General features: G+C 33.0%; 1 protein-coding gene and 1 long non-coding RNA gene across 2 annotated transcripts; both read left to right on the top strand.

Moving 5' to 3' along the window:
* Positions 1-4,446: 4,446 nt before the first annotated feature.
* On the top strand, positions 4,447-10,162 carry LOC146923962 (uncharacterized). Its single transcript, XR_015009931.1, has 3 exons — positions 4,447-4,644; positions 4,764-4,830; positions 9,803-10,162. It is a non-coding gene; the product is annotated as an uncharacterized LOC146923962 (long non-coding RNA).
* An 861-nt stretch (positions 10,163-11,023) lies between these two features.
* Positions 11,024-14,970, top strand: LOC146923961 (cucumisin-like). The gene is made up of 10 exons (XM_085711798.1): positions 11,024-11,119; positions 11,237-11,325; positions 11,672-11,766; positions 11,851-12,091; positions 12,402-12,927; positions 13,167-13,270; positions 13,412-13,630; positions 13,718-13,832; positions 13,917-14,130; positions 14,306-14,970. The coding sequence occupies exons 1-10, from the start codon at positions 11,024-11,026 to the stop codon at positions 14,968-14,970; spliced, it is 2,364 nt and encodes a 787-aa protein (XP_085567924.1).
* The last annotated feature ends 4,221 nt before the right edge of the window (positions 14,971-19,191 follow it).

Below are 19,191 nucleotides of genomic sequence, written 5' to 3'. Positions count from 1 at the left end.
AGTTTGTTTCAGATAGGTCCTTCATATCAACTCCGTTAAGGACCTATCTGAAACTTTAGAAACTTAAAGGACCTATCTGTTACCTAAAAAACTTAAAGGACCTATCTGTTACAAACATGAAACTTAAAGGACCCATGGAGGTATTTGGCCTATCATATATCATTTTAGTTTGTTCAAAAAGAAAGGGCACATTGCAAGGCCAACAATGAGTAACCTAAAAAACAGAATAAACGGATGAGGATGCACTTTTACCAGTTTTTCACCCGCGAAAATGGGAAGGTTTAATTAATTTATTTATTTATTAGTTATAGGAATCAAAGGATATGCATAGTGTAAAACAAATTCTTGTTTTTTAATAGAGTAATGATATTTGAACAACTATTTTGGTACAACTTTCGGGACAACCTTGTTGTTCTCTCTTCTCATTGGTCAAAAACAATGGAGAGAGAAAAAAGAAGAGAGAGAATAAGAAGATAATGTGAGTATGAGTGAGAAAGTTGTACAAAAGTTGTACAAAAATGGTTGTACAAATATCATTTCTCTTTTTAATAATAAAAAGATAGAAAAATGGCAACCAAATCAACCACCAGGTAGTGACACCCGCATTATTTGTAGACAAAAATAAACTTAAAACCATCTTCACACCTAAGATGGCTAGAGAATCCGCACATTTATTCGCCTTTTGGTAAGACTGACAGACCTTGATTTCCAAATCCATTTCCACCAAACTCTTGATCTACTGAACAAGTTGCATTCCTAGTACTCCACCTCGACCTCCATCGACTTATATCCTCGAGTCCAAGATTTTGGAGTCCTTATAAAATACCCATAATTCTGCTACATAAGCAGAACAACTGGCCGATAATTTACAACTGGCGTGCGCCACCTTTGCATGCACCATCCAAGTTGAGAGCAACCCGACCATGAGCTGGCGGAAACCACCTGATGGCTGATATTCACATTAGTTCTCTTCTTCAAATGATAGTCTTCAATTTGAATCAATTTCGCTTCACGATACTGACGAGTGAATAACTTTCCACGACATTGTTGGCCAAGTATAATCAATAGAGTGGGTCACTTTGATCAAAGCATCGGTGACCGTTTCAATCAAAGTATCGGTGGTACTGGATTTCATCGTTATCAGTTATCACCACCATGGTGCTTGTTTCTAGTTGTTTCGACGTCAGAGATTACCTTGATTTATTATGAGGAAAAGAAAAGATTGGGATCAATTTTATCCAATGGCCTAAATTTAGTGTAAGTTATTAGATTTACACTCGGTGTCAGCCGATATATATTTGTCTCTAAGTATAATGAATGATATTGCTGGTTTCCTTCATTCTTAATCTCTCCTTGTGAGAAGTTTCCTTCATTCTTAATCTCTCCTTGTGGGAAGTACAGACAATTTTCCAGTTTCTTTGCATTGAACTCAAACTTTAAAGTTGCTTTTAAAAAGGATTCTCAAGCAAGTGCTTACAATTATTCATGTCACATAATCTCGAGTATCACTACCAATGTGAAGAATATTGAAATTTAACAAATCATATTTTTTTGAAAGGTAGTAATATAGTATAACAAATAGTAAATGTTGCTCTAATTTTTTTTTAAAATGTTCTCATTTTTCAAAATAATCAAGTGTTACTCTTCTCGTTTTTATTAGCAACTCGTTTCAAATAAAAGTAAATTGAAAAAACAACAGCCATAAGAGTCATAAAAAAAGCATGTTTATTTATGCATGCAAAAATTACAAGATTAATATCTTGAAGACTATATGTCTTTTAGTACAATTTAATTAATTGAAGAGAAAGAGAATCTTCCAATAGCGTAAGCACCCCTAGGTGGCAAAAGATGGCCACCAAGCCAAGAAACAACTGCTGAATTCCCCATATTACCCCTTCACCACCCCTTATTCCATTCACCTGCCCCTGGCTTTTCAGTCAAACCCAAAAGGTGCATCACACTAACTTTCTCCACCGACTCTCTCATTCTAATTTTTATTTACATTCAATCACAAAAACTAATTTCTCTAATCGGATAATTTATTCAAATGTGATAAAACTCCCTCGATATATTTAACATCACTTTCAAAGCTAAATTTGAATATGACATCGAGTTAAATTTGAAGAGATAGCTTAACATCTAAGCTAAAAATACTAAACTTTAAATGTTTAAACCAATAGAAATCATTAGTTTATACATGCATCTAATAAGAGAGTTTTTGAGGGGATGGACCAATTATTTTTTTTGGCATATACCAATTTTTTTTTTGAGGGGATGTGCCAAAAGAGTATATTAAAATGTATCAAAAAAGAAAGTAAACTTGGTATTTTGGACCAAGTTAAAATTAAGAGAGGAAGTAACACAAAGTAAATTAATTAAGAAAGGAAGTTTGCAACACATGTCGTACATTTCCGACCGAAAAAATGCCTCGTGCATTTTAGCATTTTTCATAACATATACTATGTCAATGAATGAATACCACATGGAAAATACTTGGGTGACATAATGTCACCGTGACATTAAATCTGGACCACACAAAGGTGTTGTGTAGTGTGGCTCAGATGTGTTGTATGTGTTGTGTGGCCCATATGTTATGTGGCAATGTGTGTTGTGTGGCCCAGATTTAATGTCACGGTGATATTATGTCACCCAAGTGCTTCCCACATCTCATTCATTACACAAGGTAGATTGACATATTATTCTAATTAAATTCAACTATACCTAATAACAAATTAAATCAACCCTAATACTAATTTATATATTTATAAGCAGCATTGAACCATAGTTGTAACAATTTTCATTTTCAATGGCTCCTTTATCAGAATGGCTTCTTATCCCACCTGAAAAAGCAAAATTTAATTAAAGAGAATCTTCTAATTTTATACATGCATGATAGTAACGTAGTGTTAGAGAAATTTATATGGACCACAAATGAGGACAAAGGAGGAAATGCTCATTTCTAGTAAATTTATTATATGGACCACAAATGAGGACAAATGGGGAAATGCTCATTTCTAGTAAAATAAAAAGTATTAGCAATGAATGTGGACTGGTAATAGTGAGATATATAGCTAAAGTGTAGAAATCAGAATAAGGTCTCGTTATGCATGCATATTCCACTTCAAAATCTCATTATACCTTGATAAAAGGTCTCCCATTATGCATGCATTATGCATATTCCACTTCAAAATCTCGCTATACCTCGATAAAAAGGTCTCTCATATTGCAATAAAATCAGAATAAGAAACTTTATATATAAGAGAAAGATTATACTCTCATTCAGTGGATTGGATTATTTCATAAAAAAAAATTACGAATATTTTAGAAAAATATGATCTAAAAAAGTGGTTTTTTTAAGCACTAAATTATTTTCGAAAAGAAATTACTAAAACAGATGTTGTTTATATTTGGATAAAATGCATTAATAATTTACAAAAGTAGTTTGTAAAAGATATTACTCCATCCGTTTCAAAATACATGTTCAATTTTTGCAATGTACACTATTCACTTGACTTACTTTGACCATACTTTTTAACTAATGTATAAATACAAATATTAGCATGTAAGATGTTGTTTGATTTGTCTCGACAAATATTTTCAAAATATTAAATTTTTATAATTTTTTACTTTAGATAATTAAAGATATTAACGGTCAAAATTGTGCATGGGCATATGTGAAGTGGTTGACTTGGACATGTATTTTGAAACGGAGGGAGTACTAAATATGTTGATTTCCATCTAGTTTAATTTGATTTCCTTCACACTTCAACGCATTGAAACTCAAACTCAACTTCACACTCACACGCATAGAAACTCAACTATCTAATCGGTCTCACTCTCTTGTGTACCTTGTTTTATTTAAGCTGTTAAGTCCTTACTTCAGTTCAGACACAATTGAAAAATCAGGTTAGGAAGAAACTTTGACATAAGTTAAGTCATATCATCAATAGATTTTTTTTGTTCACTTTAGCTTTTAAGTTCAATATGTGGAAGAATAAGTGGTAAAAGTGGTCATCATAAGCATATATATTTTGCTTCTTTCTTGTCTTCGCCAACATGTACAAGTGCTTCAGTTTGAAAAAGATAATGAAGTTTAAGTTCATGTTCTAAGATTGATATTAAAAAATTCTAAAGTTTATTTCATATTTTTTGAAGTTAACAGAAAGCTAAGGTAAGAAGCGAGCAAGAAAAAACCCTAGCAAATCTCCTAGAGAAGCATCCACAGAAACACTTGCAAAGGTATTTTGTCTTTATTTTATTCATTTTGGCTCTGTAAATCTTTTGATAATAGGATAAAATAAATATTCTAGATTGATTTCCATCCATATGTTCAATTCCTTTTCAATTTAATCTTTTCTCAATGTTTTTTTTGTTTTTTTTTTGTTTCTGTTATCTTCATAAACCAAAAAATTTATAGGAAAAGCAAAGGGCACTACCCTCAAGGAACAAAGAGAAAACACCAACTAATATATAGGTAAAGCCACACAGTCCCACGGCAACACTCAAAAACTAGAAAAGCTATCAAAAAACTACAACCAAAAACACCACCCCTCTTACCTACACAAACAATCTCTAGCATTTCAACACCACTACTCATAAAACATAAAAGCTCCAATTTCCAACATCAAAATACATAATTTTCTGGTATTATGCTTACCCAATATTACATACTTATATAAAATTGGTTTATATGTTGAAGATTTATACTGTTTTTCTTTCATTACATACTTATATATATATTCTCTTGGTCAATGTTTGTCTAGGTTATACATCCTACGGTTTTGTAAAGGATACATTAATCGGTTCAACAAGAGGGTCTCTAAATCTCAGGTAACACTCTTCCCTTATCAGTTAGGTTTTTTGTTGTGAGGGTATTTGGACAATAAGTTAGTCCTCACTTTCTTTCAAAATGAAATTTCAACAATATTAGAGACTTTTTTTTTTTTTTTTTATCATGTTAGTCCTCTCTTTTTTTTCTTCTTTAAAGTTAAATATTTGCAATAAATATATGAGAGGCTTTTGACAAGAACCAATTTTATTTTATTTTTTTCAAGAAATTTTCGTTTTTGTTTGGTGTATTAGGGGGGTAAATCAAAAGATTTTTTTTTTACAGGGGGGTAAATAAAAAAAAATTACAGGGGGAAAAGTCGAAAATGACCTATATTACAGGGGGTAAAGACCTATTAACCCAAAAAAATAATACAAATTTTTTTTTTGAAGGAAAAAAAATACAATGAATATGTTTTACGTGATTAATTCTCAAAAAAGAAAAATATGTTCCCTTCAAAAAACAATGTCAAAAAAATGTTTTACAATATCAACTTTTTGATCTTTTTTTGCCTCTAATTTTGTGTGGATTCCCCCTTTTTTTTGGTATGAATCTAATAAAACATATGTTTTATGGGCATGTAGCCTATGTTGTTTACATTGGCTAACTATAAAATTTTACCATGTATACAGATAATTATACCTTCACATTTGCATACACTATCCATTTTGCCCTCATATTTAAACTAAAACTGTAAAACGCTTCACTTTGTTCTCTGTTTTTTTATTTTTTTATATTTTCAAAGAGCAAAGAGAAAGTAAATCGGAATTTTTTTTCCCAGGGTTTTCCGATACAAGTTTATTTCATGACAAAATATTTTTAACTTTTTCGGTGTACATCATTTTCTCTAAAAACTTATATACAGTTTTCCGGTGTCTATAATATTTCCGAAAAACTTGCATAAAGTATTTTGGTTTGTTTTTTCTTGTAACTTTTTTTAAATTATATTTTTCCAAATCGAAAAATTAGATACTTAGAAACTCTAAAATTTCATTCAAACCGAAAATGTTGAAATGATGTTTTCAGAAGGAATAAAAAAATTAAAACATGAAAAATTTTACATAATGAAAAACATATGTGGGGTGAACTCATGTTAAACCTAGGAAGATTGAAAGTAATAGTTAAAAAGAGAGGTGTAAAAAGTTAAACGACAAATGGGTAAAACTGACATTTTTAGTGGTTTATAGGGGTGAATGTACACCTAAGTTGCAACAATTTGGTGATCTTAAATCTCAAACAATTTATTAATTATGGATCACTCATAAATGTCGGGTGTGAAGATCATATTAAATCTTGGTTTTTAGGACACATAAGTCGTAACATATCCTTTTTTTTTTTAAGAAACTTGTAACATATTTAATTATCATAGATTATAGAAACAATTGTGTGGGTGTATTAAAAAAAATTGTGTGTGTGTATGTATGTTAAGAGCAAAGGAGAAAATAGTATATATAAAATGGAATAAATTTCAGCTGTTTAGATTTATTTGCTTTGAATAATATTTTATCATTCATTGGTGGCATGGTATTTTACCACTCACACTTGAATCCAACAAATCTCCCCCTAAGTGTAAGTTCCCACCTCATATATATATATATACTTGATCCAATATCAGGATCTCATTCCCATTTCCAATTTCCCAACAAGTAGAATTAGGATTCTGATTCAACTAGTTGGGGAGTTCGGAGGAGCGTCGATACCAACAACATATCAATGCTCCATGACCACAAGAGAGTGACACATCATACCCAAAATATCAAGGAATTGGGTATGTGGGTCACCTCTCTTCTATATCTCATATTTTACCCATTCATATGTGACGTGGGATTTAACCACTCACGCTTGAAACCCAACAATATATGTGTAGTTGTTTTACACATTGGGTAATTTTTTTTGTTTTGCTCCCCTCACACACAACACTTGCACAATTTCACACACAGAGTGGGGTCCTATAACCGGGCCTGAGTGCAACCTTAGGGAGTTAGAGGTTGGTGATAACCTTTTCGGATGTACTTCCTATTTGGTTATGGCTAGAATCTCATCTAGAGTGCGACTTTTTCGTTGAATGCCCATATTTCGGTGTGTGGTTCATTCCGAACGAGTACCTCTAGAGACCAAATTCAAGCGAGATTGTAGAGACCACCCAAGCGAGTTCACAATAGATCCATATTTTAGAATTTCTCTGATTATAGGGAAAAAAAATCTAGGACACAAGGAGCATAACTTATCTCTTAATTTCTTTATCCTCATAATTTCTAATTCTACTATGACAATGCATCCTTGCATTTTCTTCTTCTCTCAAAAATCACATCATGTGAAATCCAAATCATTCATCCTAATCGAGTCAAGTGGTAGTAGTCATTTTGTTTGCACTATATAAGTACCAAGCATTTACGTTAAGAATGTTTTACTATTTTAAAAATTCTATACCCAACTTATTTAAAAAAAAATACTGAAAGTCATGAAAATAATAATATTGAACAATTTGTATTGTTTTCTATACAAATATTAAAGTGAAAAAAAGTTTTTTTAAAAAAATAATTTTTTTTCTTAATATACATACATATATCCCAAAAATTTGTGGAATTCGCTACATTTGCATTAATGAACTGTTTTGAATTGCTAATCCTCTCCAACAAAATAGTTTTAAATTGCTATTGTGATACACAAATCACAATAAAAAAGTTGACTCAATTATAAAATATTCATCTATTAATAGTATTTCTGAAATATTCCGTAAGTATTTACTACTTAATATGACTAGTGGTTAATGAATAATATATAAGTATGAAGTGAACTCTTGTAACAACAAAAGATACGAAGCCTCTCGTAGAAGAGCAAGCTTTGATCATGTGTACATGTTAACCCTCATATTGTTTGAACTCATTGTGTATGTTTAGTGTCGCAATGAGATTATTAAAATCCACGATGTGTGTCACCATGATTTTACAAAGTCAAGATGATTCATGATAATTCTAACAAATTCATGCAATATCAAATATATTTATTAAAAAAAAGGGAAATTTGATTTCCTCAAACTAAATAATTAAAGGTAAATCATGTGTTTGTTTTCTTGTACTAATGCAAAATTGACAAAAAAAGTTATTTATAATTATATCTATTTTAGATCTATCGATCATATATGGGTACTCTAAACATTTTTTCTGTTACAAGGTGCACCAAAATAAAATAACCGACTAATGTGCCTTGGATATGGAGTAGCACTTTGGTGCCATAGCTTTGGTGCCATTGGTGCCATAGCTTGCATCTCCACCACACACACACACATCACACACACATCCCCACACACATCCACACACATCAATGGCCAGGATTTCTCCAATGGTACCAATGACACCAAAACTATGTCATGGAAGTATTTCCCTTGGATATGTTAATAATAAATTTAATGAGGATAAAATTGTCTCTATTTTTAATTTGTATTTAATGTTGTTGCATGTGTGTAACATTCATAACTTTTAGTATAAATATATATTTGAAGGATGGTTGCCCAATACCCTCTAGGAGTCCACTATGAATAAATTATTGATAACTAGAAGCATCGAACTGGGAGTTTAAATATTTTCTACTTATGTTTGTGTTTTTGGGTTCTCAGTGCATTTGGATTGTGAAATCTAGATGCGAAAAACACATTTTTTTCGTCTTGATCGTAAAATCTGAAGAAAAAAATGCATCCCGATTTAAAATTTGAAAAGAGTGTTTTTTGAATTTTGAGGGCGTGTGTGAGATGTGTTTGTGGGGTGGGATAGAGATGGCAAAGTGGGCCGGCCTGCCCTGTCTAGTCGAAGATTCCATTATAACTAAAAAGAATTTTGAAAGAAAGAAAAGTGAATATCTTATAGTAGGTTGTATGTTAGAGAAATTTGTACTTATTTTTAGTAGAGATAATCCCCTTATAAACATCATAATCCCCTAACAGCTCTTATACATGCACCACAATCAATCATTTTCTGAATGAATTCATAGGCTGACAAAAGGATTGAGTTAGGATCCTTTTCACTAACGGAGAGATCCTTACTCAAAAGAATTATGCACTCTGCAGAAATGAATTCAAAACTCCCTGAGAATTCTTCTACCAAATTCTGCAGGTTTAGAAATTTTGCAGTCTGTCACACAGGTGGTTTTTAATTATTCCAAGATAACCATTTAAGAGAAATTTTTAATTGAATAATTGATGATTAACTCTATTACTTTTATCCATCAAATCCAATTGGCTTTCCAGCATAATTTTCTTTTCTATTATCAACCTTATGAGTAGGATTTTGTGTAGTCTTCTCAGGTTCAATAATTAGTGATCCAGTGCCCTGCTGCAATTTTCCATTTTCTGTTCTTACTATATTTTCCTATTTTTTATTTGGTAGATATATTTTCCAAATTTTTCATTGTTCTTAAAGTTGTTTATATTTCAACACATCAATTCGTGAAAAAAGCAATGACATGGTTCTACTTTATCATATTATTTGAAAAGTTTTTTTCCTCAAACTCTTTATTGATGTTCTATGACTGCAAGTTGAAAATCTATGGTTATAGTTTCATATTTAAGTAGATTTTGAATTTTGAATGTGTTGGTGTATGTATGTCAATCAAGACTTCAGAAAAGACAGGTGTTTATTGGGAATTTGTCTACTGGTAGTATGTCCTTGATATATGTATGTATGTATATATAATATATATAGGGGCATGAGAAAAGAAGAGGATGAAACAATATACCCATTAAATTAGTTAAACGGCTCAGATTGTATAATATCTTTTAGCAAGTCACATGCTCTCTCTTGCAATATTAACCAAACACATTCTTTAGTCACTCATGTTCTCTAAATTGCCTTCTTGTTAACTCTGTGACCTTCACATATTAGGGTTCGTAAGAAGTTTTGATAACTGGTAAGTAATAACAATGGAAATTTAGGATTCACATGAAATTTTGTTGACTGTATTTTAAAATAAATTGAACAGGTTATGAAATTTTGGAGCTTGATTATGAAGGGCAATTTTGGGGGGAAATTTAATAAGTTATGAAGGTCAATTTTGGAGGAAAATTTATCAGGTTATGAAGGCCAATTTCACAAAGTGTGCATATTGGAAGAAAAATTGGAGGTTGATTGTGAAAGCCAACAAGAAATTTCAAAGTGGAAGAATAAAATATTTCATTTAGAATAGGCATGTTTGTACATAGTGACATCAATGTAACTTAACTTATATTTTGCATTTGTGATGAAATTCACATGTTTGTATTGTAAGAAAACAACATTTGCATTGCATCCTTCTTTTGTTGAACTTTTCCTAGCCTTGATGGTAGATTCATTTTGCTCCTTATCTTGTCTTATTTGGCAAATAATATTTTTTCAAGAAAACAAAATACTTCCAACGCTTCACGCCATTTTTATCTTTAGTTTTTTATGATGAACGCACGGTAAATCCGACAGTACGTGCATATTTTTTTGTAAAATTGTTTACCTTCCTTCTGAGGTATCAAATACTTGTTCAATCTTAAGTTTTAGGGGTGTATTGGATTAGAATAACAAAATAAATAAATTAAATAAAACGATAAAAAGGAAACAAAGGATTAGAATATATAGTAATTTACTTATAGAACAGATTGGTAGCAAAGATGTGTCCAACTTGCATTACTGCTAACTTAACTAATATAGGCAACGTAAGCATATATATATATATGAAAAAAGAATATAATATAGGCAATGAAGATGTGTCAAACTTCAAATACTTGAAGTTGATTACATATATGAAAAAAACAATATAACAGAGGCAATTGAATTTAGGGCAAATTAAGTAATTATACTTGAGAGCAAATTGATGTGTCTTTGGCATGGAGGGAAGTGAGAACGTCATAGGGTAATATGAAGAATTGAGAGAAAGAAAGTGAATGACTAAAGAATAAGAGCACGTAACTTGCTAAAAGTTAGAATCAAATCTGAGCTATATAACTAATCTAATAGGAATTATTTCATCCTCACATTTGAAATGCCCTCTAAAATACCTGTTTAATTCTGTATTTGTTGGTAGTATATGTCCTTTTCTTGATGTCTAACTATCAAATTTATCGAAATAATGTAACTTATTTCTTGATAAAAGACATGAGTTTACCTAAAGGAATTTGCATGCATATATTAACACATGATATTAATCATTTTTTGTTGTGTCATTGCTAGCTTGACAATGGATCATAGATATTCTCTTGGGCATTTGTTTTTCCTCCTTAGCCTTACTTATCTACTGGTGGAATGTTACTCATCATCTAAAGATGATCTAAAGGCAAAACACTAAATCTTTAACTTTTTAAATATTCGTGGTTCTTGTTTCCGATGATTTAATTTTACTAGAATAAGTGAATTTTTTTGTTTATGATAAATATGTTTTATTATATTGCAGACTTACATTGTCTACATGGGAAAAAACATTGACGATGAAACTTCTTCGTTGTTACTTTACCAAAATATGCTACAACAAGTTACGAAAAGGTTAGATTATTTCATCAATTTTTTAGTCACTTATTATAAGAAAAGAGTCTTTGTTTGAAGATCAAAAGCCTTCGATAATTTCAAAAAGACTATCAAAAAAACATTTATAATGTACTCCGGTCACTATTATAAGCAAAAATCAACTTTTTAAGTTCATATGTATTTGGTCTATATTTTTGCTTATTCGGTGGATTTGACGCAAAATTAACAGTGTAAGAAGCCGACAAAATGGACTTAATATTAATTTATTATTATATCAAACTTTAGTCAAGTATTTTAGTGGCTTATTGAATACATTATTATTTTTCTTCTTTATCTTACCAATTCTTTTTATTCATAATTTTAGCAATCAAGAACCAAAACCTATACTCCAGCATTACAAGAGGAGTTTTAATGGCTTTGTGGTCAACCTTACAAAGGAAGAAGCCAGTAAAATGGCCGGTGTGTGAGGATACTGTTTTTTTTTTTCTTCAAATAAAAAATTACACGTCATCTTCTTGAATATTCATGAATTTGATAATGTAGGTCTCCACGGGGTGGTGTCTGTTTTTCCTAACAAAAAGAGACATCTCCATACAACCAGATCATGGAACTTCATTGGACTTACACAATATGTGGAAAGAGGATATTATGAAAGTGATGTTATCGTTGGAGTAATCGATTCTGGAGTTTGGCCAGAATCTGCTAGTTTCAATGATGAGGGTTTCACTCAACCACCTACCAAATGGAAGGGCTCTTGCGACACTTCTAATTTTACCTGCAACAAGTAATTGATATTCTATAACTTCTTAGACCAACATTTCATGCATTCACAAAAGGTGTATTCAATATGGTAAATGGATATCAGTTGGATGGAGATCAAATGTCTTATGTTATACATAATGAAAATTATTTAAAATGCAATTTAAACTTTTAGCCATTTGATCTTCACCTACAACCAATATCATAATTTTTGTTAATGCCAATCGCAAGATTAATCCAATTCCATATAATTTTTAGTATAATGCCTTACTATATAGAGATGAAAAAAAGAGAAAAAAAATAGAATGCTAATATTAATTGACATGTCCTTGCAGTAAAATTATTGGAGCCAGGCATTACTTACCTATTTTTGGTGAACCATTGAGCCAAAAAGATATCGAATCTCCAAGAGATTCAACTGGACATGGAACGCATACGGCTTCAACTGCAGCTGGGAACCCGGTTAACATGGCTAGCATGTTAGGCCTAGCACAAGGAACAGCAAGAGGTGGAGCCCCATCTGCACGAATTGCAGTCTACAAAGTGTGCTGGTCTAAAGGCTGCTTTGATTCAAGTATTCTTGCTGCATTCGATGATGCAATTGCAGATGGTGTGGATATATTATCAGTGTCACTGGGATCTGATTCAAATGTTGACACTATCTATTTTAGAGATGCTATTTCTATTGGAGCATTCCATGCTATGCGTCATGGAGTGTTGACAGTAGTGTCAGCGGGAAACTCGGGTCCAGGTCCTTCATCCCTAAATAATTTTTCACCCTGGACAATTGTTGTGGGTGCTAACACATTAGATAGAAGGTTTGTTACCAAGGTCAAACTAGGAGACAATAGAACGTATGAGGTAAATTACTTTTTTATTTCCTATGATATAGGAGGCCTTAATTCATCATATGGTTAATGAATTTAGAATTTAAATCCACACGATGATCTCATTTTTTTAATTCAATCTCAGATAATTCACTTTCTAAGTTCACGATAAGAATCTTAAATTAAATTTTTTATGTGTGTGTCTGTGTGCGCACATAAGTAAATAATAATAACATTTATATTAATTTTAATACATCTGTTTCGTATGTTTAGGGTGTCTCATTGAATACATTTGACCTTGAGGAGAAACTATACCCTCTTGTTTACGGTGGAGATGCTCCAAATACCATAGCAGGATTTGATCAACACGAGTCTAGGTAACTAACCTTTATATCCTTAAAGTTAACAAACTATGTAAGCATTGGTGTTACAGAAAATTGTAAAGCGAAAAATATGTTTTGAGGATCTATAAATAATTAATGTTAACTCTTGTCCTTTCATTTAACAAAAAATTGCAGGTTTTGCTCACCCAACACCTTGGATCATAAGTTGGTGAATGGCAAAATTGTTCTATGTGAAGGAAATATAGGAGCTCCAGAAGCCTTAAGAGCAGGTGCTGTTGGTGTTTTGACACAAAAACATACTTTTCCAGATGGTGCACGCCCTTATCCCTTGCCCGCATGTACCCTTCAATCAAAGGATGCCGCTGATATACATGAATATATACGCTCTACTAGGTATCATCAAGTGAAAGTTCCATATAAACTAACAATAGTTTAGAGAACCACACTCATCTAAGTTTTATTCTATTAATCAACTTACAGGAGTCCAAGTGCCAGCATATTAAGGACCACTGAGTTATATGATGATAAATTGGCACCTAAGGTTGCCTCTTTCTCATCAAGGGGTCCAAACAATGCTACATCTGAAATTCTTAAGGTAATTTCTATGAAAACAAATTTAATATATCTATATCATTTTAACAATATTTGTAGTTAACTTTTCTTTTGTTTAATATTGTAGCCGGATTTAACTGCTCCAGGAGTAAACATTATAGCTAGTTGGCCGTCAATTGCTCCTATTTATGAATATCCCGGTGAGAGCAGAAAAATAGAGTTTAATGTTATTTCAGGAACGTCAATGTCGTGTCCGCACGTGTCTGGTGCAGCAGCGTACATCAAATCCTTTCATCCCACATGGTCACCTGCTGCTATCCGCTCAGCACTGATGACAACAGGTATAATAAAAACGAGTATTGTTACACCTCTATTAAAAAGTTATTGAAAAATAGAAAACTAAACTTAGCACATGCTTCTAAAAATAGTTTAGGTTTATTTGATTTGAGGTGAATATATTTTATTTTGGACATTTTAAACTAATATAAACAATTTTATATGCTCTTTGGGTTGCAGCTAAACAGATGAGTTCTGGAAATAATGGTGATGCTGAATTTGGGTATGGAGCTGGTGAAATCAACCCAGTCGAGGCTTTGAATCCTGGTCTAGTATATGATGCAAATGTAGATGATTATATCCGATTTTTATGCGGACAAGGATTCAATACAACAGTTTTACCATTAATAACCGGGGAAGAGGACACTTGCTTCAACACAACATACACATCAGCAAGAGATTTGAATTATCCCTCTTTTGCTCTAAAGGCCCCAAGCCCTAAACACCGTGTGAGTGGAAGTTTCATTCGGACAGTCACAAATGTCGGTTTACCTATCGCAACATACAAAGCAATTGTGACCCCGCCTAAAGGACTACATATTACAGTGAATCCTAGTGTTTTATCCTTCACTTCAATCGGAGAGAAAAAAACATTTGTTCTCACAATAGATGGAATATTGAAGAAAGCAATTGGTTCGGCTTCATTGATTTGGGATGATGGCACTTTCAAAGTCAGGAGCCCAATTGTTGTCTATGACGAAAGGGCAGAGAAAGAAGCACCGTCCTCAAAGTCTTATGTTCGAGTTGCTATTGTTGTTGGATCTTCCCTTGGTGGTTTTATTATTTTGGTTTTAATTTCTATTGTTATTGTTAAGAAATGTAGACAAAGGTCCTCTGCTCCATAAAAATAAATATAGAGCTCAATTATCTGTTTTTAACTTATTACTATTGAATAAAAATGTATAATTTTATCAAAAGTGTGCAGCAATTGTCTAATTGTTTCCGTGTATGGCAATACCTCGGATGTGTGTAAGAAGGAAAAGAAAATGTACTGTTTTATCAAACTGAAAATTAATATATATTTTTATTTTTTTTGGCAAGGCATAAACATATTATTAAAGGGTCAAGACTCAACACAAGAAGTGTCAAGGCCAGGTCAGGAATGTATCATACAAAGAAAGTTTCACTGCTAAGAAAATAGCAGATCATTTACACCAAAATGGGGGAAAAAATAGCGCCCCTCTAATAGCTTTAAATAGAAGTACCATATTTCAAAGAAAAACACATTTAAACGATCAAAAAAATGGCAAAACGTCATTTGGAAGGCTAAGACCAGGCGGAATCATCATTCACGTATTCTTTACATGTTTATGTTTTGTTATATTTTTTTTAGTTATAATGCATAGCTGGTTTTCACTTTTGGTCAGGTAGAGGATCTTTTTGTAGCTACTTGAACCATGTATCCAGTTATGCTACCTTTGAATACAATTGTGTTGTTCATAAATTGATCTAGGTTTTGAAAGACCATTAACTATAGTTTTTTGGACTTGACCTAATATTAACTGTTCAATCTGTAATAGCTTTAGACATATTTTATTAATGCCTTTGCGACAAGAGTTTTAACTCACAGTCAAACCTTCTATGGTCACAAACTCACGTAATACATTCGTCCAAAAGAACGTTGTGTACCCATCTCCGACTCCCATCACCATATTACTATCAGGCCACAGCCACACAACCAGCCCATCACCACACGTAACTGACCCTAATTGCTTCCACCACGCCAACCCTACACGACCTCCATCACCAACTGTACCTCCCACAACCCACGTATCTAGCTGCAAGAACTTTGAGTAGCACTTGGGTGACTTTGTGTTGGGTGACTTTAGTGTCTTTGTCTCTATCTCTCTCATAACCAATAATTATCTCTCATCAAAATAATTTATTTTAATCATTCATTTATCACTCTCTTTCATCTAAAATACACTAAAGTCACCAAATCTCAAAGTCACCCAAGTATTTTCCAAGAACTTTAACCCACAAACTATCAAGCTCCACCTTCACCCTCCAACAACACTTCTGCTGACGTATGATGTGTGGATGTGAAATGGTAAAATACCATCTCATGAATTAAGTTGTCGACTCTAGACCAGGTGGAGCAGACAGACCCAAATATTGTCGAGACATCACATGATCAAGATATTGCATGTAGCGCTGATTGATCTCTTTCCCAGTCGTCTTGGAACTTGCACTCTCATGTGGATGGTTAGGGATTGTTTCGACATAACCAAACTGCGTGCACCATCCCCTCATGTAGATACCGGACCTTACAAGGACCGCATATGGACAATCTAGAATAAAGACTACTTCGCTCGAATAACATGTTTCATGGTGTGGTCTTAATACAAATTTATGACAACAGAGCTAAGATCCATGTGATCTAGATGAGATCTGGTGGGATCTGTGACAGCTTAACCCTTGATAGATCTCTGGCAAGTGCATTAAATACTATCGAAGTAGTAAAAATATCGATCCCACGAGGACTGTTTTTAACTTCAATAATTCAATTTCGTTATATAATTAGGATGTGTAAAATTTATTTTGTTTTGCCACTAGGCAGTAGATTTGGTTTGATTTTATGAAATCAAATAAAAGAAAATAGATTTGATTAAGAAAATATGAGAGAAAGATGAGATCAGATCCGTCGAATCCTCTAAGTTCCCCTAATTGGTCTACTGCACCTATTTGTTATGAACCCTCTTCTAGTTTACGATGATTAACAAATTAGCCCTAATCAATCCCTTGAGTTAGGACCCTCTTCTTAAACTACAGCCCCTAATTCCTTAGGTGGTCTAATAATTCTTGAAGGTTTTACCGAACGTTAACCTATTATCACTAACAAACGATTATCTATTCCTAGACTAACCCTGTTTATTAGAACAATTCAATTAGGTCTAAGTTGAAAGCCATGGTCAGTGGTCATTCATTCTCACGAAATCAAGTTATATGTGATCAAGATATAAAAAACATTAAGAACAATTGAATTGAATAAACTAGAATTGAATTCATAAACAAAATAGAGTTTCACAGCAACATGTGTCAATTAGGGTTACAAAGATTCATCTCGGATCTAATCTATAAGAGATTTAGCTACTCATAATCGAGTTTACAAATAGCATAATCAATGAAATAATTAAAACATACATGAATTGGTAAAAGGTTGAAGAAATCGCCCTTCTAGCCGTCTCTGATGTCTCAAAATCGCATTTTGCTCTCCAAAATCGTAACCCTTGTTCTTCAGGATTAGTGCAGTATTTATAGAAGTCATGGGCCTGACCCATCAAAATCGCGCCGCGCCTTGTATAATGGCGTGCCGCGATTTCCTCTTTACAGGAAGTGTGTAATTTTGCTTCAAAAATCGCAGCACGGCTTGAAATTGGCGTGGCGCGATTTCCTTCGAACAGACTTCAAATTTTAAGCTTTTTGCACTCCAGAACAGTATAAATTGCATGAGAACTCTATCAAAATGTCACAATAAGTCCCTAATATTACGTAATGACAGGATGTCATCACAACCCCAAACTTAAACCATTCCTTGTCCTCAAGGAATTTGCCTGCTACAGTGACAAACGACAGTAAAATAACAGTTACCTGACAAAACGATAGTACCCAAAAGTTCATTCTCCTTCTAGCTAAAGATGAGCTAGTTTGACTTGTTCGCATCCACCAATTCACAACTCCTCGCATCAAATTGAAACAGGGTTCTACCAGTCGACATGCAGGTCTACATATTACCATACACTTGAAAAGTTTCTAAACAGCAATCAAAGTCAATATCATTACACACTTTTGAGGTCTTTAGGGTTATAACGGGGCTTAGGTGAAGGTGGGATATATTTGGATAAGTAGGCTACACAAAATTTGAGTTAGGCATTCCTACGGAAGTTAAAGCACAAAATTCAATCCTTCATTCATTCACCTTGTGGAAATACAATCAATGCAAAGGTACTAGAGAACATTTTTAACATTTAGGGACAATCGAGTTTGAAGTTACTCGGATTTTCAATGTTTTGTCCCTTTTTCATCATTCAATTTCTCTTCTTTTTTTTTTTTGATACACCATTTTTGTGTGTATTTTGCATGTCAATTTCATATTTTTGTTCTCTTATTCTCTAGTACCCCCACCCCAAACTTAGTTGGTTGCAAATTCCAATAGCAACCCCAAACTTAATCTTTAGCAACATTCTACAATGCCTTAACTCAGAAAATACATTAAGGGACAAGTCCTAAAAGTCTCTAGGCTTGTAATGTAGTTTGTCACCGAACAAAAAGTTCTAATCCTACCGGCTCACAATTGGTTAAGAAAGGATAAATTCAACAAATTAAAACAGGGTAGGCTTCAAAAAGGCTCACAGGACCAAGCACTTTTGCCTCAATGTGTAATTGACAAAGACCAATCAATAATAGAGAAACAATGCAAGTTCTAGAAATGTAGTTGCATGGAAAACTAATCTAAATATAAGTAAATTGAAAAACAAATTTGGCAATGAACCTTATGGCTGAGATTTCTGGGAGTATGTGACTACCTAGCAACGCCGTACACTTCGTCTTTGAATTAAGTCACCCCTCCTTTAGAACTTTTGGAATACTGTTTCATCAAACAACTGTTACTAAACTGGAATAGGTCACATGAAACAAAACAAATTCATTAATAATAAACAAGTGCAGGAGCAATATATTACAATAGGGAAATAAGTTCAATGGACTTCGACATAAAAAGAAAATAAAGAAAGTACATCAAAAGAAAAATGACTGAAAATAAAATACAAAGCAGAAAATGCTAATCCATCAGTAGATCAGCCCATGTTCACATCATCATCCGAGTGTCCAGCCCCTGGTGTCCTTAATCCTTCAAAGATGCCATCCCCTTGATCTTGCTCGGTGACATTGAAATCATCAGTGATTTCCCTCCTCATGCGCAGACCATACTCTTCTTGATGTGTAAAATATTGCTCCATGCGCTCACGGGAGCCTCCAAACCTCTCATAAGACCCACTAATCGGACCCATATGCAATTGAGCCTCCGCAGCAAACGTAACTGAGAACCTAGGACGGTTCACCCACAG

Source organism: Medicago sativa, chromosome 5, assembly GCF_051527215.1.
Source record: "Medicago sativa cultivar Bolivia chromosome 5, Bolivia_mono, whole genome shotgun sequence".
NCBI classification, from domain to species: domain Eukaryota; kingdom Viridiplantae; phylum Streptophyta; class Magnoliopsida; order Fabales; family Fabaceae; genus Medicago; species Medicago sativa.
The sequence above is the reverse complement of the archived record's forward strand: the minus strand, read 5'-3'. Positions and strand labels throughout refer to the sequence as shown.